Source organism: Siphateles boraxobius, unplaced genomic scaffold, assembly GCF_051911475.1.
Source record: "Siphateles boraxobius isolate OS27281-9 unplaced genomic scaffold, OSU_SipBor_1 1, whole genome shotgun sequence".
In the NCBI taxonomy this organism is placed as follows: domain Eukaryota; kingdom Metazoa; phylum Chordata; class Actinopteri; order Cypriniformes; family Leuciscidae; genus Siphateles; species Siphateles boraxobius.
This window is the reverse complement of record NW_027508699.1, coordinates 13,466,516-13,493,694: the sequence shown is the minus strand read 5'-3', so window position 1 is coordinate 13,493,694 and position 27,179 is coordinate 13,466,516. Positions and strand designations below refer to the sequence as shown.

The 27,179-nt window shown below is 39.3% G+C and overlaps 1 protein-coding gene across 2 annotated transcripts in view; it reads left to right on the top strand.

Moving 5' to 3' along the window:
- greb1l (GREB1 like retinoic acid receptor coactivator) overlaps positions 1 to 27,179 on the top strand; it is a 63,999-nt gene that overhangs the window by 31,838 nt on the left and 4,982 nt on the right. Inside the window, exons 1-31 of one of the 2 annotated variants that reach the window (XM_077216471.1) lie at positions 649 to 908; positions 3,535 to 3,616; positions 4,633 to 4,792; positions 4,984 to 5,160; positions 6,324 to 6,500; positions 6,799 to 6,975; positions 8,108 to 8,230; positions 8,777 to 8,893; positions 9,973 to 10,113; positions 10,343 to 10,468; positions 10,956 to 11,096; positions 11,806 to 11,991; positions 14,536 to 14,838; positions 15,362 to 15,490; positions 16,354 to 16,488; positions 16,636 to 16,833; positions 17,499 to 17,679; positions 17,776 to 17,965; positions 19,816 to 19,952; positions 20,129 to 20,468; positions 20,564 to 20,679; positions 21,740 to 21,990; positions 22,080 to 22,612; positions 23,567 to 23,669; positions 23,839 to 23,994; positions 24,099 to 24,244; positions 24,376 to 24,537; positions 25,279 to 25,483; positions 25,594 to 25,762; positions 25,848 to 26,054; positions 26,194 to 26,335. In XM_077216471.1, the coding sequence (XP_077072586.1) occupies positions 4,636 to 4,792; positions 4,984 to 5,160; positions 6,324 to 6,500; positions 6,799 to 6,975; positions 8,108 to 8,230; positions 8,777 to 8,893; positions 9,973 to 10,113; positions 10,343 to 10,468; positions 10,956 to 11,096; positions 11,806 to 11,991; positions 14,536 to 14,838; positions 15,362 to 15,490; positions 16,354 to 16,488; positions 16,636 to 16,833; positions 17,499 to 17,679; positions 17,776 to 17,965; positions 19,816 to 19,952; positions 20,129 to 20,468; positions 20,564 to 20,679; positions 21,740 to 21,990; positions 22,080 to 22,612; positions 23,567 to 23,669; positions 23,839 to 23,994; positions 24,099 to 24,244; positions 24,376 to 24,537; positions 25,279 to 25,483; positions 25,594 to 25,762; positions 25,848 to 26,054; positions 26,194 to 26,335 (5,325 nt within the window). In that variant the 5' untranslated portion in view covers positions 649 to 908; positions 3,535 to 3,616; positions 4,633 to 4,635. Of the gene's footprint in view, positions 1 to 648; positions 909 to 3,534; positions 3,617 to 4,632; positions 4,793 to 4,983; positions 5,161 to 6,323; positions 6,501 to 6,798; positions 6,976 to 8,107; positions 8,231 to 8,776; positions 8,894 to 9,972; positions 10,114 to 10,342; positions 10,469 to 10,955; positions 11,097 to 11,805; positions 11,992 to 14,535; positions 14,839 to 15,361; positions 15,491 to 16,353; positions 16,489 to 16,635; positions 16,834 to 17,498; positions 17,680 to 17,775; positions 17,966 to 19,815; positions 19,953 to 20,128; positions 20,469 to 20,563; positions 20,680 to 21,739; positions 21,991 to 22,079; positions 22,613 to 23,566; positions 23,670 to 23,838; positions 23,995 to 24,098; positions 24,245 to 24,375; positions 24,538 to 25,278; positions 25,484 to 25,593; positions 25,763 to 25,847; positions 26,055 to 26,193; positions 26,336 to 27,179 lie in introns of those variants that run through there. The other variant, XM_077216392.1, reaches the window with a different exon arrangement.

Sequence of the window (27,179 nt, the reverse complement as noted above, 5' to 3'; positions counted from 1 at the left end):
CTCTGAGCCTCTTCTCTGTGGCACGCGGTAGGAAATGATCAATCCAGTAAAGTGCAAAACATCAATCTCCTATCAAGTTATTTTGCCCAGATGAGTCCTCTCCATTCGGCTATTTACAATGGGCCTAAATTCTCAGTTAATCGTCAACCTCCAGTGAGGGGAGGGCCGTGAGTTCAGGCAAGGCTGACGGACAAACTGCGGATTGACCCCACATTCTTTAGCAAGTGTCCCTAGTTTGCCATTGGTGTGCCCTATCAGTAAAATAACCCCAATAAAACAGGGAGTGGCAGAAGGGGAAGAAAACGATCCTTTGCTTTACGTCGTACCCCCATCTGCGAGCATGGCACTTAGCAGTCTCCGGTGTCATGTTGAGAGAGGGGCATCTGCGCATCGTGCGTGGTGAGCACGCACGCGTGTGGCGTGCGGAGGCGTCTCACCTCTATTGTGCCACGCTCGGCGGTATGGTCATCTCCACAACAGCATCTGTCACCTTAGGGGGTCAGCAAGGGCCAAGATGAATGAGTCCTGAGAGAATGCCCCTCTCGCCCCACAGAGCAAATGGCCAAGAAGAGGGAGGGGGCAAGGGGAACGGGGGGAGGGCCTGCTGATTGTGTATGTGAGAGTTGGAGGGTTTGTGTATCCAGAGCCACTGAGTGCAGGACAGAGAGGTTGGCTCCTAGAGTTCCTGGAATCCTTCTTTGCTGCCCCAACTCAGGACTATAATGCCCAGGGAGCCTCTAACTCGCAACAAGGACAAGGAATACTGTCACGTCGTGCTAAGCTTTGACGCTGCTTTTGGATATCCAAAGGACTTTTGCTATGGAAATAGGCTGTGTTTTAATGGTCTGCTTTAAGGTCTTCAGTGGGACTCATTGAGGCACACTCCACACCCCGGCTGCTTATGAAAGGTACAGAAGCGTCATGTTAGATTCTTTGACACTCGCCGGCTCCTGCTAACATGGTGTCAATGGCCATGGCTTTTAGCGCCCAATTTATTTAAAGATATTTGCATTTTTGCATTGGCTAATCTGTCCCATCCCCCCTGCTTGAAGTGTTGCCTTTTATACTGTCTTCCCTTTAGTGAATATCTCTTTAGGTAATGCAAAATAAACTAAGTGTGAATTGGACAGTCATGAGGGCTAAGACAAATTTTAAGAACTAGAGTGTTACTTTTATGTTTAGATGTACATAAAGACATGAATAGTTGAAATCATGCAATAATGTGTTGCTTGGATGTCTTGTTTTTAATCTATGTTTGTACTTTTTACATATTCATCAGGATTTTTTTGGTGAAACAAAAAGTAGAATTTGTTCATTGAAAGTTCATTGAAAGCAAGCTCTCCTCTCCCATTGTCAACAGTTTAATGTAATTATGCAGATAAGGGAGGAAACAAAAGAGGGAGTGGATTGAGAGAAAGGCCTTTTGAGGTACAGTGCAGTGTGGGACTATAACCACATTTACTGCCATATGTGGCACATTTCATTTAAACCTTTTATTTGACCTCCACCTACTTTTGAAATATATTAAAAATAAAACAGCACTCTCCCATCATGTTCAGGTACTGATGCCAAAAGCTTTTACAAGAAAAAGAAATCTGAAAGGCCCGCACTCTGAAAAAGTCCGTAAAATTGCAGAGACATAATATATTTAGCTTGTTGTTCATTATTGGAATGGACTAGACAAATTGCTCCACCAACTAATCACGTCCATGTAAATGTATTTATTCTTCTGTTGTTATTAATAAAAGGACCTTTTAAATGAACATATTAAAATCTACTTCACAAAGTTAGGTAAAAAAAACAAATGCATCAATCTTCATGTGGCACCCAAATAGTGGTCTGAAATCTACACTTGTTGCGTCTATTGGAGTACATTGTTTTAAAAATTTCAATCTGTGACAAAACAAACTTTACCAGCAAAGTATACTAACTTTTGTTGCTTTGCATAATTATGTCTGCGGTTTGGTTTGTTTTGGCTACCTAAAATGTGTTTCCCTTCTTGGCTATTTCAAGATCCCCTTGTTTGTATTTATAGAGCTTTTGAAGTCTTTATTTGGTATTGGACCATCTTGCAACACACTATTTGAGTCACATTAAGTCTTTGGTTTTCGGTAAACTCGTTTTGCTGAGAGAAAGAACGAAACCTATACGTTCATTGCTTGTACACTTTAAGTGTCATATTTGTTTTTAGCAGAATTTAACATTACATAAATTCTCTTCCTCAGTTTCTTGTAAAAAAAAAAAGGGGGGGGGGGCGGGGGCTTAGTTCTATTTTTAAATGTAAATCTGTGTCTTGACAGTTTTGCATTTTGCATTGTAGGGATAATCAGAACATATATGAAAGCAGTAAGAGGTGACTTGAGCTGAAACAGCTCTTGGCCTAAAGGCAGGGCTCTCTGTAGGCTTGTCCACATTAGCATTTAACACCCCTAAATGTCATTAGCAGTCAAACTGGACCCTGAGAGCCCCGAAGGCAGGACAGAACTATGCTCAGGTACTTCAATTTGCCTCTGTTTATAACAGTACCAAATGAGTGATTAGCTGAAACTTGGCCCAACAGGCCTCAAGTGAGCTGTTTGTAAAACAGGTTGTGCAATTTGTTGTCCACATAAACCATGCATTATCCCACCAACAGTTTGCCATGATAATTATTGTTTTCTTTGCTTTAATCTAAAAAACTGACCCAAATCCATTGTGGATTCTTATGGAGGAGGGTTTTTCAAGTGGATCTGATGGTAACGTGCCTCTTAGTACTGCAATCTCAATTAGATCAGATTTTCTTGGTAATCATTCACAAAGCACTCATTTTTCAAATAAGTACAGACATAAAATATATTAATTGTAATGGTATTTATTTTGAGACAAATCCTGGTGTCACTTGGTAGAGGTATATTTACAAACAAATCAATTTTGTAACCTAGATTTTAAAAACTAATATTAGAAATCCCCCATACATAGTTTATTTTCTGATTTTCAAAAGTGTGCAGGTCATATATTCCTTGCAAATTCAGGATACTCTTGATAGAAGTATACCTGATTGATTGATGGCTTTACTGCATTTCACTCTTGTTTTAACCAGGCCAAAAGAACAAAACATGTCCCATCAGTCTTTGTGTAAGCCTGGAAGTAAGAGACGTGGAGTTCCTTTCCCCTATGCGTTCCACAAACATTCCCTTGAGGTCATTGTGTCATATAACTCATCCCTCAGTGTTATCAGTTAACAGCTACATATGTTGAAGATTACTGCAATCTGTTCTACTTTACAAACAACTATCTGATCGGAGATGATGCATGGATTAATACTCACTACAAATTATTCTTGTTGATTTATACCATAATAAATTCTTCAATCAGTGCATTTAAATCAAAAATAATCCCAATCTCTAATGCTGCGATAGTTGCAATGTGCAGTCAAGTATCAAATCTCTTGTGCATTTTGGCTTTATTTTCCCAATAAATAAACAACAAGTTTTGTACCATATGTTAATTTATATGGTATTTATACTGTAAATGAAACTTGCCTTATGTCTGTAGGTGCAGGAGTACTGTGGTTCAACTTTGATATACCATGGAGAAGAGGTGATCCGGTCCTACTGCTAAAGAAATATAATCAAAGGTACAGTGGTTTCCTTCACTATGATAACAGCAAATGAAACCTATGAATATTGCTAAAGCTTTCCAAATGTGATGTTTTATATGTTGTTGCAGTTCTATACAAGTGGTTAATTATCAAATATAAGAGCTGTCTGTCTTTGAGGATTTTTATGTGAACTCTTTGGCCCTGCTGAGTCACTGACTCTGGCGACAAACTCATTTGTCATAATTTTGCTTGATTGTCGTCCAGATCACAAACAGAAACAGAGCTTTTGTGGTAAATGAAATGCAATCAGAAGTGCAAATGAAAGCGTCAATGCTGAGCAGATGGTCTAACAGATGTCATGGTTATACCTGATGTGTAGCTCAAGGGTAAAAGTTGCTAGTTACATGCTAACAGCTGTAATACATGACAGATTGTCAGGGACTACTTTTAATAAATGGGTACAAACAGTAATTATTTTTATTAAAATATTTATTTCACGTTTCTCTTGTGTTCCCTAATTGTTATTGGTCAACTGTGCCGGTCTGCAGGGACATATCTCTGTGATAATGTACAGTTAGCTTAATTAGTTATAAATAAACTCTTTAATGGCGATGTAAGACCCTTCAGATTAGCATTAAGGACTTGATCCCATCAGAGTTTATTTTGTGTTAATGACTTACTGACAGTACAATATTCCTGACTTTTCTTTAGTTTATTCATCCTTTTATAGTTAAGTATGTCTGAACAAAAAACAATTCAGAGTCTGCCGAAAAGTCCTAAAGATGGTTGTTTTAGGAACGGTTTCAAGGGCTATTCTACGAAAGACTAAAATAGCCTTGTTCAGGGTGGAATTGAAATCTCCTCCACGCAGTCCATCAGAACATTACATTAATGTCTCCTTCCCTCTCATCTTCCTTATAAATGAAATCCCTTGAAGATTTAAAAATGTTCTTCTTTATAAGTTAAAACCAACAACTGAACCAATCGTGATGTGTTTGTATGTGGTGTTTATATAAGACAGATTTAAACAAAATGAGTATGTTTCATTTCAGATCATGGGGAATTCATACGCAGGGCAACTAAAATCTGCCCGCTTTGAAGAAGCTCTACACAACTCTATAGAGGCTTCATTGAGATCGAGCAGTGGTGATCCACAGCCTGTATTCACACAGCTGTATCTCGAACCTGATCAGTATTCTGGCAACCTGGAAGGTAAGCAAGGCCATCAAATAGTTTGCCTTCGCATGAATTGATCATGATTTGGTACTAGAGCTGATTTGACCAATTTTTAGAAAACCCTCTCCTTAAAAAATACTATTACATTCATTAAAAAGCTCATATGTATGTACGTGTGTGTGTATATATAAAGCAATAGCACACCTATTCCTGGTTCTGCCCTCCAGATATTAAGCCCAAAATGAACCTGAGTCTGAGGTCCGACCCACCCAGCCATGTGCTGGTGAATTGCCAGTCCTCAAATTCCGTTGATGATATGGATGAGGAGGAAGATTCGGACACCAGCAGTCCACCGTTGCCTTACCTGCAGGGACCTCCTCCTGATGGCTGCTGCACTGTTGATGGTAAAAACAGTTGTCATAATTTACTCACCACCCATATGTTGTTCCAAACCCATATGACCTTCTTTATCAACCTTATTTTTTAATGTAAGAGTAGGTGTGGCCATTTTTTAATTGAATGTGCAAGGGTTAGTGTGTCATCGGTGCCACTTCCAGTTATGTTAGCTGCACAAAATCAGTCCGTTATGCTGCTTGATATTGCAAACTGGTGATATTGGACTAAAGCCCGATGTCAAAGAACTAGCGGTGATGAAAGCCGAATGTGTTGTCGCCTCTCGTTGGCTTCGTCTCGGCCAAAAAGCTGCGCTTGAACACACCAAAATGACTAAATGCGACTGTCAACAAGCATGTGTGTTCTGCGGCTGCGTACGTAAATATCTGTCTATATCAGCAGGTATCAGTAGTCTATTTCCATCATTCAAAAAGGTAAACCGGGAAACTAGGACCGCAGATATACAAACCGTTAACAAAGCAGCGCTTGCTTACCATTTTGAATATCAATCATGCTGATCACTTTCTTCATTCCAGTCGGCTCATGTTATTATAAAAATATTCCTGAATTTGAATGCTCAGTTGATGTAAAATAATAACAGCCTTCTGTCTGTACGGTCTTGACTTCTGTGCTCGCTTTCATCCCTTTCACTTTTATTCTTGTGCACTGACTCATTCGCTAACAGCCAAACAGAGATCTCTCTCTCACCGACGGCCCGACAATGATTCTACATGCTGAATCGGCCCAAAAAACAAGACGGTAGCTGACTAGAGCCAACAGCGCAGAACACACCGGAAAACTAAGTTGACAGACGCTCAAAAACGGCCTGACGGCTTGGTGTGTCCCAGCCTTAAAAAAAACAACCCCACAGCAACCGTGTAAAAGTAGCCCAATTTTGCGGGAAAACCGTTGACTGGGCAACACTGAATAAGAAGTACCATAACCGTAGGCCATATAGTCCAGTTTTTCTGAAGCCCTATGAAAGCGGGGTGTTATGAACAGAGCAAACTGCCAAAGAGTCAGTCAGTGTCAAGGTGAAATGTATGGTAATGACATTGCAAGACTTGTGACAGTGGCATTGAAACATTGTGCGAAACCGTGAATCATAGTGCATTTAGCTACATCAACATGGCCGGTCTTCTTTATATCGCTGACTCAAGTCATCTGTGTCCAGGTTTCTGTCAAGCAGGAAAGGATCTACGCCTGGTTTCCATGGCAACAGAGTCTGTCGAGGTTCCCGCAGGGTTTGAGCTGGTTGGTGCCAAATCACCCAGCATCCCAGAGCACATCCTTGTCTGTGCAGTGGACAAGCGCTTCCTGCCAGATGAGAATGGGAAAAATGCACTTTTAGGTTGGTGATCCTATACAATTTCATGACCTACTTCAGTAAGATGAAGTTAAATAAGTAATTTATTCTACAAATCTCATTGTGCCTGTGAAATGTTATGAAACTAGGCCATTCAGAACTCTATGATTTAGTATATAGTTGGATTTTGGACTAAAGAGAGGTGATTTATCATTTGATTGCCTGTTACAGTGTTAGAGTACAGGATACAGTGGAGTTGTTGATCAAAAACTTTTCAAAGTTTGTTGTGTAGTCTTTCAGTCTTACACGGCACATAGTGATGTATGTTTGTGTATTTATGCAGGGTTTTCAGGGAACTGTGTAGGCTGTGGTGAGAAAGGTTTCCGCTACTTCACCGAGTTTTCCAACCACATTAACCTGAAGTTATCCACTCAGCCGAAGAAGCAGAAGCACTTAAAGTACTACCTGGTGAAGAACTCTCAGGGTGCTCTGTGCAAGGGAGCCCTCATCTGCTGGAAAGGTACCGCAGGCGTTTGCAAAACGTTGCATGGCACAGATAATGTGTGATGCGTCATTTAAACGTAGTTTTAAATTCACATGATTAACTGTGTCCGAGGATAACTTACTTTGCAAATGGATTAAGTTAAGAGGTTGTATTTAAAGATAATTTCCAAATTATTTGCATTTTTAAATGTTAAATAAGCTCAAATATTGAAGTTAAAAATGTATTACATTTGTTGTTTAATTTAAATGTCTTGTTTAATTGCCAATTAGAAATTTTTTTGCATTTGTGTTTTTAATTCCCAAATTAATAAACCGATAATGGATTATTTCTGAAGATACTAAGATGTTGTATTTAAGGATAATTTCCAAATTTTCTATATTTGTTATAATCTTTCTTAATTACAAAAACATTGTTGTTTGTCAAAACCCAGAAGTTTAATTCGCCACTGATTTCTTTGAGATTTTCCTATGGGGTTTTACTATTTACGAGTAAAATAAAGCCTGTGGTAAACATAACTTGATGATACTTTGACGCTTTGTTCTACAACGTACACTGCACACAGTCACACACCAAGCTGTCTTATCTAAATACTTATTTAAAAAGGTACATTTTCAAAAATGAACATAACTGTTTCAAAAATTTGCGTTTTCACTGTGGGTGTGTGTAATTTACATCGTAGAACAAAACGTCAAAATAAAGTCAAGTTATGACCTTATTTTACACATAAATCACATAAATCGAAAACCCCTATTATAAAACCCCATTGGAAAATCTCGAAGGAACCAGCGACGAATTTGACTTCCGGGTTCTGACGTCATACCTGCACCTCTCTGTTAAAAAGTAAAGTTCATTAAAATTATTACAAAATTAATTTAAATATCTATTTAATTGCCAATTCAAACTTATTTGCATTCGTATTTTATTTCAAATTGATACTTTGATAATTAATGATTTCTTCCATAGAAATTACAGAAAAATATACTGTTTGAATTGGGAAAATAGGGCCTGAAATGATCTGCAGCTTATACCAGACCTGTAACAAGGAAAAAAATACATAAAGTTGTTACTGAACCTCTTTGATTCGACAGAGAAGGATGGTTCACTCGACATTAACTGAGAATTTAAAAATAGATGTTGTATTTCACAGATTGTAAGACACGGCCATTCTCAGGCAGTGCTTCTTCATCCAAGCCTAGTTCTTCATCCTCACTAAGCAGCAAAGAAAATGGAGACACAAACGGCCACAGTCCATCTCCCTTCCCCCTCTCAGGTGAGTGTAGGTGTGGACCATCAAATATTGTGTGCCACAGTCTTCTAGTATTTAAAAAAAGGATTGAAAACACTCTCATATGAGGTCCAGTGTAAGACAACACATGCTGCATCTGTCCAAGGGAGGATGTCCATCTTCTGTTGGTTTCTGCTTAGTCCTGCATGCACAGAGGTCATGTTCTGTTTTGGGGGAGGGTACGTACGGGGGTGGGGGGTTAAACCTGGGGGGGGGCTACTCAGCATTTGGTGACATCTGGCTGTAGGCCACACAGTGTTTACCCAACAGTGTTTGGTGAAAGAAAGCAAGTCATTGTCTCATTCTTTCTCACAACACCATTCAGAGGGCTGGGCAGCTGGCCACAGAGTGCGTCCATTAGTGACGATAACAGTCTTTTACAATACAAAATATAGGAGAAGGGCTTATTATTGAAACCAAATGTAACGAATTTTGGTCTTTCATCTAAGTTATGCGCAATATCTTCTTAATTTCCCATTTGCAGTAAACAAGTAAAGCTGCATTCATAATAAGTTGTTCTTTGATCCACAGACTCGCCTCCAGCCCGCTTGCAATCTGGCTCATCCTCGGGGATTTTTGGACCCCCAGAGCTGGGCTTCCTCAAACCGCTGAACACGCCGACTCACGGAACCAAGACATTACCGATCGGTACCAGATATTTGTCCACATTTGGAATTTAAAGTAGCATTGATTGCTCATAATACAAAGCTAAAAAGCCATAAATGCAAGTACTATTTGAATCGTTCAACGCAAGCAGTTGTTACTATGATTTTGAGGGGTTTGTAATTTAGTCAGTAGAATTTGGTAATTCAGTGTGCTTGTTAATAGGTGGCGTTTGCTAAAGAAAACATCACTATGCAACGATTTCTCATTAGAGAACAAACCATACTGTACATTCAGCCTTAGCATTAAGCAGCCGCCTAATTATGGTCAACTTCGTGGCTCAAATGTTTATACTGCTTCATTGTTTGTTTTTCTCTACAAAAGGACAGAATTAATGAAGGTCATTTGTATTGACTGCATTTGCAAACACATACACACACACACACACACACACACACTCAAAAATAATCAATATAAGACCAGAATTCTGTATTAAGGGTTTTAATGTCACCCCATGCTTCAAATTCCCTGTGACTGACGTTTAACACATATGTGTTCTATTTGTGTATGTGTCAGGTATATTAGATGTAAAAGTAGCCCAGCAGTTCATTATCAATATGCCATCAGTTAAAGGAAATCAATGAACTGTGCTCTCCAGGACCCATTCTCCTTTAGAAATGAGCGAGAATGCTTTCCTCTCCCTATTGAGATTGTATGCTTGTGTGTAGGTTGGGGAGTTTGCATAGTGTTTCACCAGAAAAGTGGACATTAGCCAATGATGTGTAAAACATCACACCCCTCAGGTCACTTGGGAAATTCTTCAATGCATTTTAGTCTGAATTGTTTTTCAAGATTTTAACAAAACACTTTTAAATATGTTTAATCTATATCCTAAGTAGGTACAATTTGTGTGTCTGTATATATAACATATATTTTTTATATATATTTTTTAACAGATATAAATCCGTTAATTCAATTGTAATAATATTTCACAATATTGCTGTTTTTACTGTATTTTTGGTTCAAGTAGATGCAGTCTTGATGAGGATAAAATTTTGAATGGTAGAGTGTTTACATTTTCTTCCCACTGTTTCTTTAATTCCCAACATGTATGTGTTGTTCAGTTCCCACTGCCCTCCGAGTAAACAGTCTAACTAACGGTCTGAGTATGGACGGGCGGTCCAGTCTACTGAGCCCCCCTCATACAAGCCCACTCGCCATACCTAATCATGGCTATAGGGCCACAGAACCTGGAGACAGTCCAGGTAAGCATTAAAGCAGCCAATCACAATGCTGCCTCATGCATGTCATTAGTGGTCAAATCATCTGGCTGATATACAACAGCAATAGTCTATTTTAACTCATCAGATGTTTTTAGAAGGCATCTTCAAATGTTTTTACGCTATGTAATTTGCATTCGGTCAAAAAATAAAGTTAAATGATTATCTTGATGATAACCAACATTTTCGGTTCTATATCTGCTCTTTTTTGCAGTATCCTCTGCTATGGCATCAGGTCCGCCCAAAAAGCGCCACCGTAGCTGGCACCCCGCCTCTCTAGTGCCCGTCCCAGCCACGGCTGTCCCTGTGCCTGCTATCCGACCGCTGACGTGCAGCTCTGGTGGGTCCGACCTAATCATACTTATCCTTGTTTATTTGTTGTTAATTTTTTTTTATGCTGGTTGTCTGCAGTCAGTTCATCCTATCTGTTTATGTGTGTCCCAGAGCAGGAAACAGCCTTGAATTTGATTAACTTCGCTTTTTATTTGAACAAGTACCAAGGGACATGACATATTCCATCCACAAGGTTGATTTATTCATTGTTTCCATAAAATTAGGGATGAAAGGTCACGCTTAATTAGTCCCTGAACTGTTTAGCAGCAGCTTGAAGGGTTTATGCCTTGAAACAGCTGAAGGAGTGGAGCTTGGAGATCCTGTAGCTTAGTTACCTTGTCCAGCATTGATTGGAGTGTCTCCGTTAACAAAGCTTGAGAGGCTTAAGAGATCCATCCAAAATAGTATTTGGTTTCCACAATGGCTTGACAGCACATGCTATATGTTCCATTAAAACAAATACATACATTTAATGTTTTGGTCCTTCGTTCCAGGTTCTTTACTGACCCTGTCCAATCAACAGCCTCCATCAGTTTCAGTGGTCATACAACCCCAACCAATCACAGCGGGAGAAACTGTCATCATTCCTGACAACCTTCTGAACTCCTCCGGGGTCCGGCCAGTCCTTCTCATTGGTTAGTGCTCTGTCTTCAAAACATTCTTATAAAATGTTTTTAATTTATGAATTAATATGTTGATATTTTTAGTGGGCATAAAGTAAAAATGTCAGAGTGATGCAACTGTCCTAATATCATTTTTAAAAGAATGAAATTATTGAAAGGAAAATCTTATAAAGCAGGAAATCTATATCTTATTAAGTAGGCATCATCCTTTATTGTTATTTCTTAGTATTTCTTCTTCATTTTCTTTTTTCTTTTAAAGTAGTTAATCTTAAGAAGGCATGATGGTCTATTAATATTATTATTATTTATTTTTTATAATATATTTTTAATAATACTGCTTTGTATAGTAATTAATCAACATTATAAGTAGGATTGATGCTTTATTATTATTAGTAGTAGTAGAAGTAGTATAGTATATTTTTTAATAAAAAACACTTTGTAAAGTAGTAAATATCTTAAGTAGGCATAATTCTTAATACATTTTTTTCCCATCTTAAATGGGCATGGGGATTCTTGATTACTATTTCTTATTTCTGTTGATCTAGCATGATCTGAAATAAGAAATAATAATGCATGATATCTTCACATCCAGGCCAGTTTTACAGAAATGGGTTCATCACAGCAGCACACAATATAACCAGATCCATCGAGTTCTTCTTTGTCCCTAATAACTGTTTGGATGTGTGTGTGACCACATGGTTTGTTTGAATATCTTCTCCAGGTCAAGGCACTTTACCGTACTTCTTTGGCAATGTGGGTGATCTGGTGGTGAGCCCTCTGCTGGTGAGCTGCTATAAGGGCAGAGAGCTCAATGAGAAGACCCTCGCCAGTCTGGGCATGTCAGCAAACCAGTTACTCACCACAGAGACCATGATACTGCTCACACTTCAATATCTTGCTCGACTTGGTAAATAATACTGACATACCTATCAGAACACAGATAATCATTTTTGAAAAAAAGTTTTAAAGGGGTCATGACATAAGAAATCAAATTTGCCTTTTTTGTCATTTTTGATATTGCGGGTTCTGTGACATCACACGGGCAAATACATTTGGATTTGACTGCCTCTAGAACAGGACATTGATGAATAGTTAGTTATACATCATCACACCTTAGGCCCCGCCCACTGGCATTCATTTGCCTAAACTGGATGGGAGCGTTGTCACATCAAAAGCAAATAGAACCCATTATAAGCACTAACGCTGTCTACACTGGATACATTATACAGATGTGCATTCAGTTTCTGACATACTCCACACGCTTGAGTCTGTCGACAACAGGACAAATTGAAGAGAGTGTAAGAACTTTGACGCGTCCAGTTTAAACAGCTAGTTTTTCCGTCTCTGTACAGACTTCAGAAGGATCCCAGCGTCTGAAACATGTGCGTCGGAACCAAGTGCATGGTTTATTTTAATGCCATCCCGGATCGTGTCGGTAGAATTTATGTTTGTTCGGAGCATTTTGTTTTTTAAATGAGGCATAGCGTAATGGAGAGTTCGCAAAGAAACTTTTGTTGACAGATAAAAAAGTCAGCTGTATTGGATCTGACAGCAGCTGCATCACAAACCATAAGTTCAATGATTTCTTAATGCTTTGTCTGTAAAATGACGGTTTTATATGGATAATGTTTTCAAAACACTTATTCACATAGCGAGTGGGCATTGATACTGTTTCCTATGCAATAACGTTAGCCAATTATAACCGTGTCTGTTTACTGACAAGGAGCCGTCACTTAAAAACTAATAATTTCAGAGGGTCAGAATGAAAGTTCTTCCGCTTATATATATATATATATATATATATATATATATACAGGTCCTTCTCAAAAAATTAGCATATTGTGATAAAGTTCATTATTTTCCATAATGTAATGATAAAAATTAAACTTTCATATATTTTAGATTCATTGCACACCAACTGAAATATTTCTGGTCTTTTATTGTTTTAATACTGATGATTTTGGCATACAGCTCATGAAAACCCAAATTCCTATCTCAAAAAATTAGCATATCATGAAAAGGTTCTCTATTCGAGGTATTAACCTAATCATCTGAATCAACTAATTAACTCTAAACACCTGCAAAAGATTCCCGAGGCTTTTAAAAACTCCCAGCCTGTTTTATTACTCAAAACCGCAATCATGGGTAAGACTGCCGACCTGACTGCTGTCCAGAAGGCCATCATTGACACCCTCAAGCGAGAGGGTAAGACACAGAAAAACATTTCTCAACAAATAGGCTGTTCCCAGAGTGCTGTATCAAGGCACCTCAATGGGAAGTCTGTGGGAAGGAAAAAGTGTGGCAAAAAACGCTGCACAACGAGAAGAGGTGACCGGACCCTGAGGAAGATTGTGGAGAAGGACCGATTCCAGACCTTGGGGGACCTCAAGGTGCCAGAGTCTGGAGGAAGACTGGGGAGAAGGAAATGCCAAAATGCCTGAAGTCCAGTGTCAAGTACCCACAGTCAGTGATGGTCTGGGGTGCCATGTCAGCTGCTGGTGTTGGTCCACTGTGTTTTATCAAGGGCAGGGTCAATGCAGCTAGCTATCAGGAGATTTTGGAGCACTTCATGCTTCCATCTGATTTCATTTTTCAGCACGACCTGGCACCTGCTCACAGTGCCAAAACCACTGGTAAATGGTTTACTGACCATGGTATTACTGTGCTCAATTGGCCTGCCAACTCTCCTGACCTGAACCCCATAGAGAATCTGTGGGATATTGTGAAGAGAAAGTTGAGAGACGCAAGACCCAACACTCTGGATGAGCTTAAGGCCGCTATCGAAGCATCCTGGGCCTCCATAACACCTCAGCAGTGCCACAGGCTGATTGCCTCCACACCACGCCGCATTGAAGCAGTCATTTCTGCAAAAGGATTCCCGACCAAGTATTGAGTGCATAACTGAACATAATTATTTGAAGGTTGACTTTTTTTGTATTAAAAACACTGCTTTTATTCGTCGGATGAAATATGCTAATTTTTTGAGATAGGAATTTGGGGTTTTCATGAGCTGTATGCCAAAATCATCAGTATTACAACAAAAAAAGACCTGAAATATTTCAGTTGGTGTGCAATGAATCTAAAATATATGAAAGTTTAATTTTTATCATTACATTATGGAAAATAATGTACTTTAACACAATATGCTCATTTTTTGAGAAGGACCTGTATATTATTATTTTTTTTTTGTGTGTGTGTGCAAAAAACTTTATTAACATTATAAGTGAACCTCAAGGAATATATATAAAAAAAATATAATACATGTCATGACCCTTTAATGCATTGGTAACATGAAATGATCAGTCTATCTTTTGTATATTTATGATGCATAGCTAGGAGTGCACAGCTTGTTAAATACCTTATTTCAAATGCATCAAGATCAAGTATTATAGAAGAGCAATGAGTTCTTGCTTTATAATGAATATAATTTATTTTTCTGTCTTTAATGCAGGTACGGAGCAGATCCCGTTACGAGAAGAGTTTGAGCAGATTGTGCTGAAGGCCATGCTGTGCGGCCCGACCGGCCCTCCCATGTCACCCTCCCAGCTGCCCTGGTTAGCTCGAATGGAGGCCAGTGTGTCAGGAGGCAGCGTTCAGGTGCTGGCCACCCACGGCTCCCTAGGGGAGGGCATCTCTGAGTCGCTGCGCTCTCTGAGTGAAACGCCCCCGCAGCAGCAGCAGTGTCTGCCCAACTATGTGCTCATTATCTGCACCACCAAAAGTGGAGTAAATGAGTTCTGTGTGCTCGTGTTGGGTAAGTTCTGCTTCTCTCAGAGACTTCATTCTTAGTTCATAGTTTCATTTTTGTCCATTTATGAACTTTGCACCATATAAAAATGCCATTTAAAGGGATAGTTCACCCAAAAATAACAATTCTGTCATCATTTACTCACCCTCATGTCGGTCCAAACCCATGTTCCGTTCACCTTCGAAACACAAAATTAAGATATTTTTAATGAAATCCGAGAGATCTCTTTGTGAAGCATCAGAGTTTTGGGTGAATAGACTTTCAATGAAGGAACAAATAAATCTCTCAGATTTCATTAAAAATATCTTAATTTGTGTTCCGAAGATGAATGAAAGTCCTATGGGTTTGAATATTTGAGTAAATCATGACATCATTTTTATGTTTGGGTGAACTGTCCCTTTAAGGAGTTTACACAATGTCAGGTTGTGCATGAAAACACATTCCATAAGATGTAAGTTTTGTTGTTCTTGTTGTTGTTGTTGTTGTTGTTGTTGGCTTAAATGTGAACATGTGCTGTTGTTTTTCTTAGGTAAATATCAGTCTCGGGCCTTGGCTGAGAGCATGCTCACTACGAATGAGTTTCTGAAGGAGATCAGCTACGAGCTCATCACAGGGAAAGTTAGTGTGCTTGCCTCACACTTCCAAAGCACCTCATTAGGTGAGTCTCAGCCCACAAATTTAGTGGAATCAATCACAGTTTTCATCAACTTATCAGTGTCCTCTATTTAGAAGTTAATTAAAAAATCTAGATGCAAGCAGCAATTTCGGGGTGAAGCACGCAAGTGGTCAGATATTTTTAGCTGGAGTAGATTTGTGTGGTCATTGCGCCCTCTCTGGGGATTTTAGAAAGTATTTGAAAGGCTATAATTTTACCATAACTTGGGTTTCATGTTTTTGACCAAACGTAGCACGACCCAATGAATCAAGGAAAAAAATATGTTTCTAGACCACACTGTTCAAAATGTATAAACTGAAAGGTAAGTCAAATTTTGGATTGTTGATGTTAGTCCAGGTATTGCACAGTGAAATGGACTCTTATCAGCTGTACACTGCCGTTCAAAAGTTTGAGTTCGGTAAGATTTATTCATGTTTTTGAAAGAATTCTCTTATGTCCACCAAGGCTGCATTTATATGATAAAAAATAGATTAATATTGTGGAATATTATTGCAATTTAAAATAACAGTTTTTTATTTGAAATATTTTAAAATGTAATTTATTCATGTGCATTTTGAACAGTCATTACAGTGAAATCATTCTAAAATGCTGATTTGGTGCTAACCCCCCCACCCACCCCACCCCCATCATCTCTTTATTATTATCAACTAGTTGTGCTACTTGAAATTTTTTTGAAAACCACTATACGTTGATTCAGGATTCTTTGATTAATTGAAAGTTCAAAAGAGCAGCATTTATTTAAAAATAGAAAAAAAAATGTTTTGTTAGTTTTGACCTCAAACTGTTGAAAGGTAGGATGTGTATGTGTCTTCTTTATTAATTTCAAATTGATTGTGTTGTTACAGGCGACAACATGGACAAACAGCTGGTTCGGTACCAGCGTAAACGCAAAGACCGTGTGGTTCAGCCCTTTCAGGGACATCTCACCGAATACATCCACTCCCAAGAGGCTGCCGCCATGGTACCAGAATCAGGGCCAGGTGAGCTTTTGCTCTCTCCGTATGTCTCAGACCATTCATTTGGTCGCCCAGATTTAAAATGAACCAAATGAATGTTTGACTCATTCGCGCTTTCATCTGGACACTGAAATCTTGGAAATGCTGCTTGACTTTTGATGTGTGTTACAGATCTTCTGAGCGATGGCTTTCAGATACACCCTCCTCAGCTGAGCGTTGCACGCAGCCTTTTGTCACAGGTGTGTGCTATCGCTGACTCAGGGAGCCAGAGCTTAGATCTGGGCCGCTTCTGCAAGGTAGACTTCCTGATTCTGGTGCCGCCCTCCCACGTCCTGGTTCACCAAACAGTCCAGCGAATACGACTTTCAGGTACGTCACAGCAGAATAGACCATATTGCCGATTTGAGCTCTTTCCCCGCCAACATTTTTTTTTAAACTTGCCAGTCAAGGTCAGAATTTTTGATCTTTTTCACAAAGATTTCTTGGGGCCCCAGAATATTTTTAGTGTTATGAATATCTGAACATTAAATATGTTAACAGAAAGAACAGAGAATCTGCTTTCAAACAAGATTCATGCATTCTTTTTTATCAACATTTGAATGTGGGTAAGTTTAATAAAAAAGCAAAATTTCGAGTTTTTGGCAAAGACTTCGTCTGGATCGGATTCAGAACGATGATCAAAACATAATCAAATAGGTCGAGTCCATCATCACCCCCAAAGCTTCACAGTCATGTACCTCTTCCTGGGTCGACATTTCAGTCGGTAACGTTAGGCATTTTTGATTTATATGTTGTTGAATGTTTGATAATCGCATTAGCTTATATCTCGCCCCTTACCGAATAACAGTGAAAACATGGATTGCTTGAAAAACTCGCCGATGGCAGTGAATACTCAACTTGTTTTCAATGTCAAGAGCACTTTAAAAAAAAAACATTATAAGAACATTTTCAAAAACCTTGCCAGGAAAGGTAATGTGATGAAAGAGTCATTGCAGTAATATTGTACATTGTTGTTGTCCTTGTGTCTTTGCTAGGCGTCCTGATAGATCTCGGTATAGAGGACGCTTCATTTGCCCTACAGAAGTCTGACAAGTATGTGGTGCGTCTGGACTCGGAGGTCCACACAAAAATGGAGGCCTTCATGAGGAAGGTCAAGCAGAACCCTTATACGCTCTTCGTCCTTATTCACGACAACTCGCACGTCGACCTGACCAGGTGAGAAACACAACTACGTGGTTTGTAATAAGATCTGTCAGAAACGTCACTGACAACATCTTAAGACCTCTTGTCTTTATTCTCTCTCTTCGCCAGCGCTCTGTCAGGGTCGGTTTGTCACGGGGAGCTGCAGGGATTGGCCGACCGCGTGGTGAACTGTCCAGAGGTTCTGGATGCAATAAACTTGCTGGTGCTGCAGGTCAGCTGCTTCCCGTTCACCCTGCAGAGCCGTCAGTCACGCATCAGTACCCAGAATGAAGTCCACTGGCCCAATACTGAGAACCTGGTGAGTTTTACTGACTCCAAGAAGATCTGTTAAGGAATTTATGGAGGACAGATAAAATTTCAGATGTTTGATGAGCGTTGTAAGCAGTAAAGGCCTGTTCACACCGGGACGAATTTCGCGCACGATATTCGCCGACATTTAACGCCTCGTGATTAAACAAAGGGCACCAATGTGAGTGTGCACACCGGCGCGACAAACGCCACGTGTAAAAGCGTCATTTTTAAAAAAACGCCTCGGGTTCGTTTTTTTGGTTTGACGCGCCGCGTCAAAAACTACCCGAGCAATGAGATTGGCGCTTTTGCTCACGTGTCTGGAGCTTCTGAAGTTACAGTAAACACAACTTGGGGGCGCTCAAACACTAAACGGTCTTGCCGAGCACACATACATAACGGCGAAGATGATATACGCCAAGTAGCGTCAACCATAGACATCTATGGCGTCTACACACGGCCTGTCAGAAGACAAGGATGATGCAAGCCAAGATAAATGTAGAGCTGCTGGTCTCGTTGGTGTCGGAACATATGGAACTGTATGACAAACGCGTCAGCGACTACAAAAATATTGATAAAAGAGAACTGTTATGGAGTGGTATTACAGAGCAAATGGGCCTTGATGGTGAGTTTAATTGTCTTTCATGTACATAGGCTTGTAACTTTTTCCAACATTTTCTGTTATTTCTGGGGTATTTCTGTTTTACATTAAGCGCCATCTAATGTCAGGGAATGAATTTGCATGTTCACTCAGCTCATCGTCAGCGAAAATCGCTTGGGTGTGAACACAAAAAACGCGTTGAAAAACGCGTGCGAATAACGCGCGCCTATATTCGTCCGGGTGTGTACGGGCCTTAAGTGTACAGTGCCTAGCATAAGTGAACACACCCATGCTAAAGTTGACTGAAAAGAGGAATAAAAAATCATCTTTTGGAAATTGATCTTAATGCCTTAGTTTAAAAAATGAGGAAAAATCCAACCTTTAAGGACACCAATTTTCTTTGTGAATGAATAATGTATCGTAAATAAATATATGTTCTTTCTTAAAATACAGGTTGCATAAGTCAGGACACCCCTATGTTAAATTCCCATAGAGGCAGGCAGATTTTTATTTTTAAAGGCCAGTTGTTTCATGGATCCAGGATACTATGCATCCTGATAAAGTTCCCTTGACCTTTGGAATTAAAAAAGCCCCACATAATCACACATCCTTCACCATACCTAGAGATTGGCATGGGGTACTTTCCATAAGATCATCTCTCAATGCAAATCAAACCAAAATAACACCATGTCACAGGAATAACATTACATTCTAAAATATATTACAATAGAAAACAGTTATTTTAAAATTAATAGTGGTCAATCAGTGTTTTTTTTCTCAATAACTGATATTGAATCTTTTATATTTCATGCCCCAATCTTAAATTCTGTATGTGGTTACAATCATATTTGTTGAATTTTTAATTTAAATTTTTAATTTTGGGTATTTTCATAAGGAGTAAAAAGTGGCCATTAACGTTTACATTTCTCCACTCTTGATGCCTTTCCAGCACATTCTGTGCTCTGTGGTGCAGATTACATCCCAGGACTTTTAGAAGCCAATTACAACACTCTTAAAAAAACGCTTTTATCAAAATTCACATAATCGGTTAAGCAACTCGCATAGCTATCACATTTTTAACACATTGCGGAATGATATTAATTCCCATTGATCAAACACATTAAAATGAACCAGGATCATTGTTATTCATAGATGCACTAACAGCATCTTCAAGCAAGAGCTAACTAAACAGAGAACACCAATGTTTGTGATTGTGCTCAGTAAACTAAAATATACACTTTTCTGTTTGCATGTAACAGCAGGGTGAGGCTTCTCCTAAGGATCTTGTTTACTTTGGGCTGAAGGACTACAGCAAGTCCCTACAGTGGGGAGTGGCAAGTCCAATCCTTCGATGTGACGACGCCTTTGAGCGGATGGTCAAAACCCTGCTGCAGAGGTCAGTCCGTTTTTCATATTCACATGGCCGAAGTCAAATAAATATACAAGAACAAAATGGGAATTTAAAGTGAATCACCTTCCCTTTTACCTGCTTGTTACATTGTAAACATGTCATTGTAGCTTTAAGTTCATCTCAAAACCAGGTTCAAGTTTATCCCTCCTCATTGTTTTCAGGCACCCGCATTTGCACAGTATGGTGATCCGCAGCTACCTGTTGATACAGCAGTACACAGAGGCTCTGATGGCCCTCACAGCGTCCCCCTCACTGCGGGATCACGTGACCCCTCAGACGCTCGCCATGGTGGAGGATCTGCTGAGCGTGCCGGGCCGCAGCAGGCACGGGTGCGGGCACATGCTGCTGGTGCGTGTGCCCTCACTTCAGCTGGCGCGACTGGCGCAGGAGCGGCTGGAAGAGGCCCGGGACAAGCTGGGGCTACAGTACCGCTTTGCAGTGCTGCTGGGAAGCCCTGCTGCGGAGATCAGCCTGCCCGTCCACTTCAGTGCCCGTCTGCGGGTAAGAACCAGATCCCCTGTTGAGGATGTGCTCCTTCAAAATCTGCTCTAGGAAGCTCCAAAAGTAATATGGAATAAGTAATATATGCATTTCAGGCTTGGAGGGGCTGTAAAAATGAAGAGTGGGTCCCGCAAACATATGAAGATCTGGAAGGACTTCCATGCATTGTCATCCTCACAGGAAAAGATCCTCTTGGAGAGACCTTCCCAAGGTATTACATGCCAACTCTGTGATGTTATATTTTTATACACACGCATACATATAAATCCTGAAAAAAAATCACAGTTTTAACAAAAATATTAAGCAGCACAACTGTTTTCAATGTTAATAATGTAAGAAACATTTTTTGAGGACCAAATCAGCATATTAGAATGATTTCTGAATTATCATGTGACACTGAAGACGGGAGTAATGATGCTGAAAATTCAGCTTTGCATTACAGAAATAAATTACATTTTAATATATATTAAAAAAGAAAACAGTTATTTTAAATTGTCATAATATTTCACTGTTACTGTTTTTATTGGATTTTTGATCAAATAAATGCAGCATTGGTGAGCATAAGATGTTCAAAAACATTAAAACTTCTTTCTGGTAAATTTTTTTTTACCTTTTTTTAAAAAAATTATTATTTTTTTAATTATTTCTTTACTTGGTTAATTGGTCTTAAATAAAGTGAACACAAATAACAATTATCTAAAAAATATTTACATTTTTGAAACAAAAAATTATTTTAATTATTGTAAAAATATTATTTATTTTCAAATTTATAATAATAATGGATTTTTCATTAATTACATGGCTCTACTTGAAAGCAAACCTGAAGTTATACATGAAAATTGCAACCTTAAAACCTGGCAGTCTCCTGATTCAGGTGGCAGATATCTAGTTCAAATATGAGAGAGATATAAATATTATCTGACATTACACCATGACCTGGATAAATGAAATGATGCACAGTGCATTCCAGTCTTTTGGCTCCCTTTTTATTCTGTTAAAAAGAGCACCACCTTGTGGTTACTACAGTTGTTACAGCTACATCTCTAAAATGTTGATGTTGGATTGAAATATAAAGAAAATCTTTCAGGATATTCTCGAACCTCTTTCCCTGTTATTTCATTTAACGGTCCAGTAGCATTATTCCAATACATGTTTGGCTTTATTCAAGATCCTGCACTATCCAAAAGATCAAATAAGATTACAACTGCAGTATTTTTGACTTCTGAAGGGTCGCATGCAGACTGAGCGTGTTTGTTTGTGATTTTGTTCAGGTCACTGAAGTACTGTGACTTGCGGCTGATTGACTCCAGCTACCTGACACGCACAGCACTGGAACAGGAAGTGGGTTTGGCCTGCTCGTATGTGACACGCAGAGTAATACCTGAGACGAAAACTGCAGCGAGTAGAGAAGAGAGACCGAGAGATGATGAGAGGAGCTCAGGAGAAACGGCAGAACATGACGATCTCCATATGGAGCTGGAAAGACCACCCAGCAATGCCAGTGCTGCAACCAGGGCCTCTGGTGAGTGACACTGGAAACAAGCTGAGCCTGATTCTTGTCCTGTGTGGTCCTCATATAACTCATAAAATCTTCTCTTATCTAATCTTCAGGCTCTACCACAGAAAATGGCGTCAGTTCTTCGAGTGTACTCGACAAATCCACCTCGCACAGCGACCCGTCCGGTAGCAGAAATGTAATGGACTCTTGCACCTCTCCCATTCGCTTCAAACAGGAGTGTGACTCCCAGGCAGCCTCCACTTCCGCCACGTCCTCGTTCTCCTCTGCCTCCTCGTCCTCTTCCTCGTCCTCCTCCTCTCCAGCAGCTCAGAGACCGAGTCAGTCCACGCAGGCTCCGCGTGAGTGTAACAGGGCGCAAGTCTTCCCCCGGACGGCGGTTCTCTCTCGGGCGGCGTACGCCCTGCTGGCCCCTGAGACGCTGGGTCAGCCCAGTTCAGCATCTCTGCTGCCTCACGGTGATGTGGCGTGGAGCAGTCCGCTCAGACCGCCTGTTCCTCACGGTCTCGGCGGAGCAGAGCAGTCCCTCTACTATCGCCAGTGGACCACAGCCAGGCAGCACCACGCGGATTACGAAGTGCCGGCTGCGCCCCATCCCAGAAGACTGCTGCTGAGTGGGCCACCACAGGTGAGAAATAGCTTAAAAGGGTTAAAAGGGAATCAAATGTATTTTGATAATGTTTAATTGGTGGATTTTGTTAAGGTAGTCATCACTATTACTGGTACTATGGTGTTTAATAACAATAAAGTGATCAAAAATACATGTAGAATACACAAAATATTACTAATTTATAAAGATATATAAGGTTAAATATTAAAAAAGTGTTAAAATATACGAAATACACATGTGCAAACAAAATGTGCCAACATAGTAAAAAAGCTAAATAATAAAAAGCAGTTAAAATACAGTTAAATTGCTGAAAATATACAAAGTAGTTTCATTAAAAAATTTATAATATTCAGAATACACAATTTAAACACAAAAATAGTTACAAATTAAATATTTTTACAAATAGTTAAAATATACAGAATACACAAAGTACACAAAATTAATTTTATTTTTAAAAAGCTAAATATTTATCTATAAAAATCTATTAATCTATTAAAATATAGCTAAAATATACAAAATTATTTTTCATTTTAGAAACGTAAAAGATTAAGTGTTTAAAAAATAGTTAAAATAAAAACTTAAAATATATACAAGAAAATGACAAATTAAATATTTTTTAAAAAATTGTTCAAATAAACAAAATACACAGAAAATATTCAAAATTATCCTACAGTATTCTTATTCTTTGTAGTGGTCAAAAGTGATATTTATATTAGAATCCACAAAGTATATAAGCATTTTCAAAGTATTTTAAACATTAAGTATTAACATATTAAGAAAGGGTTCAAATTGTGAACCTTTTCAAATATGCAAAAATTTACAAAATAGGAGAATTATTATTTACCTTGCCTGACCAATTAGAGACAAAGCCTGTTGTTAAGCCACGCCCATTTACAATGACCTCTGTTTCATGCTAATTGTCCTCTTTGCCGAGCATCCAGTTTCTCATTCTCCATTTTGGCTCTGTTTTAGGTTGGAAAAACGGGTGCGTATCTGCAGTTTCTACGAATTCTGTTCCGTATGCTGATTCGCCTTCTGGAGGTGGACGTGTATGATGAAGAAGAGCTGGAGGAGGGTGAGCTTCCTTTTCCTTTATTTCCCCAGCCATACAAAAGGCATTCTCCATGCTTCTAAATACAGCTCTATTTTTATCGACACAGAGAATAAAACACTTTATTGAAATACTTCACCCAATCATCCCTCTCTTGATCTTTTCATTAATGACCTTGAATCTATTTCTCTAGACGTGCAAGACAAATCAAAGTTCCCCCCTGCTAGTGGACTGCAGTGGCCTGACGTGGAGGACATCCACAAACTGCCATTTGACCTCTACCCCCGTGACCACAAGTTCAGTTATGCCAGTCCAGTGTATGCAGACAGGATGCCAAAGACCCTGAACGGTATTGAACTTCTCTTTTATTATGGTGTGCCTTGTTTCAAAGCAGCTTGAAAATATTGTACAAGTATGATCATGTGCTGTTTTGCATCTGCACATGAAACACAGGCGTTAAAATAGAAAGAGTAGAGGCAGAAGATGAGCCACCGAAGAGAAACACAGTGTCTGTAAGACTCAGCCTGTTTGCGGCCCACAATGCATTTCACCACTGTGAGCAGTGCCACCATTACAGCGAGCCTGCTCCTGCCGCTCAGGTGAGGACATATCCGATCGATCGTGTGACGCATCAACATGTATTTACATGTTTTTACATAAAATGATGGATCATAAAGTAATAGCATGTCTATAAAGATATATGGCTGATGTTCTGCGTGTCTGATTCTAGCTGTCCGAATGCACCTTCCACGCCTTCACATTCTGCTCATCTATGCTGGGAGAGGAAGTCCAGCTGCACTTTATCATTCCTAAAGCCAAAGAGCCTCATTTTGTCTTCAGCCAGCAGGGCAGTCACTTAGAGAGCATGCGGCTCCCACTGCTCTCAGAGAAGGTGAGAGACACACGCTTAGTGTACTTGTTAAAGAGGAGCGGGACAAATAACACAGAACAAATCAATAGCTTTTTTGCCATTTGGTTAGTCGCTTAAATCAAAAATGAAAGTTCTGTCATTTACTCACCCTCATGTTGTTGTTAAAAACCTGTGTGCTGTGTTTTCGGTGAGGAGAAATCTGTCAAGCTCCAAAAAGGACACACAAAAAAACGACAAAAAAGAAAAACTCCGTAAAAGTATTGCATATGACTTGTTCTGTCTTGTAAAATCAAATGAGCATACAAGTTTTGTAATAATATATGGCTAAGTAAATGATGACATAATTCTCATTTTTGTTGTTTATTGTCCCTTTAAGGGGTGCAAGCTAATATATATATTTTTAATATATTCCGGTGATGGCAAAGTTGAATTTTTAGCATATATATGTGTGTATATATATATATATATATGAGTGTGTCTATGTGTATATACAGTCCATATAGTATATATATGTATATATAAAGTACTGTGTGTGTGTGTGTGTATATGTCTATACAGTATATATATTATTATAAAGACAAGTGTATGGTCAGTACAAAATAAATTTAGAAATACATCCTGATGTAAGGAACACCTGGATACCTGAGCAATGCACAAAATTCTGGGGTTGCTGAGTCATCACTCCCGTTTTTTTTCTCCATTGTTTTCTGAACATATTGCACGAGTCTTAAAGTGACTATGCTACTCTGTTTGCCGACTCAGGAGTCTGGCTTGGTGAAAAGTCCAATCTTCACACCCACAACGGGCCGCCAGGAGCACGGGCTTCTCAACATCTACCATGCCATGGAGGGAGCCGAGCACCTGCACATTTTGGTGGTCAAGCAATATGAAATGCCCCTCTACAGGAAATACTGGCCCAACCATATCCTTCTAGTGCTGCCCGCCATGTTCAACAACTCAGGAGTGGGTGAGTATTGGTCACAGCTGCGTTTCTTCTTTGTATTGGAAAATTCAGCTTGTCTATAACACACACAGTTCCTTCCTTTTGTGATTGATGGTGTTTATGTGATGTTTCAGGAGCGGCTCGATTCATGATCAAGGAACTGTCCTACCACAACCTGGAGCTGGAGAGGAACAGGCAAGAGGAGCAGGGCGTCAAACGACAGGACGTGTGGCCCTTCATAGTTATGATGGATGACTCCTGCGTCCTGTGGAACGCCCATCAGCCTGGACCTGAGGGCAACAGGTATAGAATGATGGATGGATGGATGCATGTACGGATTGGTTAATTAGAATGTCTTCATTGTCTAACATCCATGTCTCTCCCTCAGTGAGGTGATGAACGTGTCACTGAAGAGCGTCCTACAGCACATGGAGGACACTCCTAAGATCTCTCTGTATGCCATGTGTGGCCTGCGGAAATGGAGCAGTAGTTTGTCTTCTCAAGCTCCCACAATCCCTTTCTCTCGCTGTCACCTGCATGACCTCATCATGCTGAACGTTGACCTCACTCAGAACGTCCAGTATGACCTCAACCGGTGAGTGTTTGCAATCTGAGGGGGAAGAGCATGTAGTTCTTGAGTACGGACACAGAATTTTTGCGTGTTTCTTCTTGTGAATTATAACAACAAGTAGAGTCTGACAGTCTGAACTGAACGTGTGTGTTTGTGTATGTAGGTTCACATGTGAAGAGGTGGATTTCAACCTAAGGGCAAACAGCAGTGGTCTTCTGCTCTGTCGGTTCAATCAGTTCAGCATCATGAAGAAACACATCCCCATCGGAGGACATAAAGACTTCCTCATCAAGCCCAAACTTATGGTGAGCTTCATAATATCCCTTCAGAACAGAAAGGCCACTTTAAACTTATATTGCCTACAAAACACTAATATTAGCTTGTTAGCGTAGAGTTAATGGTAACTGCAGTTACATTATACGTTCACTAGTGGACGCTACAAAACCATTTGTCATTTTGTTGCTGCCATTTTGAACATGCCAACTTAAACAATTTACCTTTATATCTCCCTAAAATTTACATTCACAAAGTTTTCCTGCATTTGTGCAATTTCTATAATTAAATATAGGTATGTGTAATTTATTATATTACACCACCATTCAACAGTTTAGATTTAAATTGATCAAAAGTGACAGTAAAGACAGTAAAGTATCCTGGGAAAAATGCATCACCATTTCCTCAGAAATATTAAGCAGAACAACTGTTTACAACATTGATAATAATAAGAAATGTGCAGAAATATGCAGTAAATCATCATATCAGAATGATTTTAAAGGAAATGGGACAATGACGAGTAACAATGCTGAAAAATCAGCTTTGCATCACAGGAATAAATTACATTTTAAAATATATTCTGATAGAAAACCCTTATTTTAAATTGCAATAATATTTCACAGTATTACTGTATTTACTGAACGTTGATCAAATAAATCCAGCCTTGGTTACAGAAGAGATTCTTTCAAAAATATTTTAAATATTTTACCAACCCCAAACAACTGGATGTTAGTGTGTATATTATATTATATTATATTATATTATCATTTTTTATTTGTCACATTTTGTGGGGTTTAAAAACAGTTGTTTGTGCAGAACAGTACCATTGTAAGAGACTAACAGCTCTAAAACAACCTCTTCCTCCTCGTCTCTTTC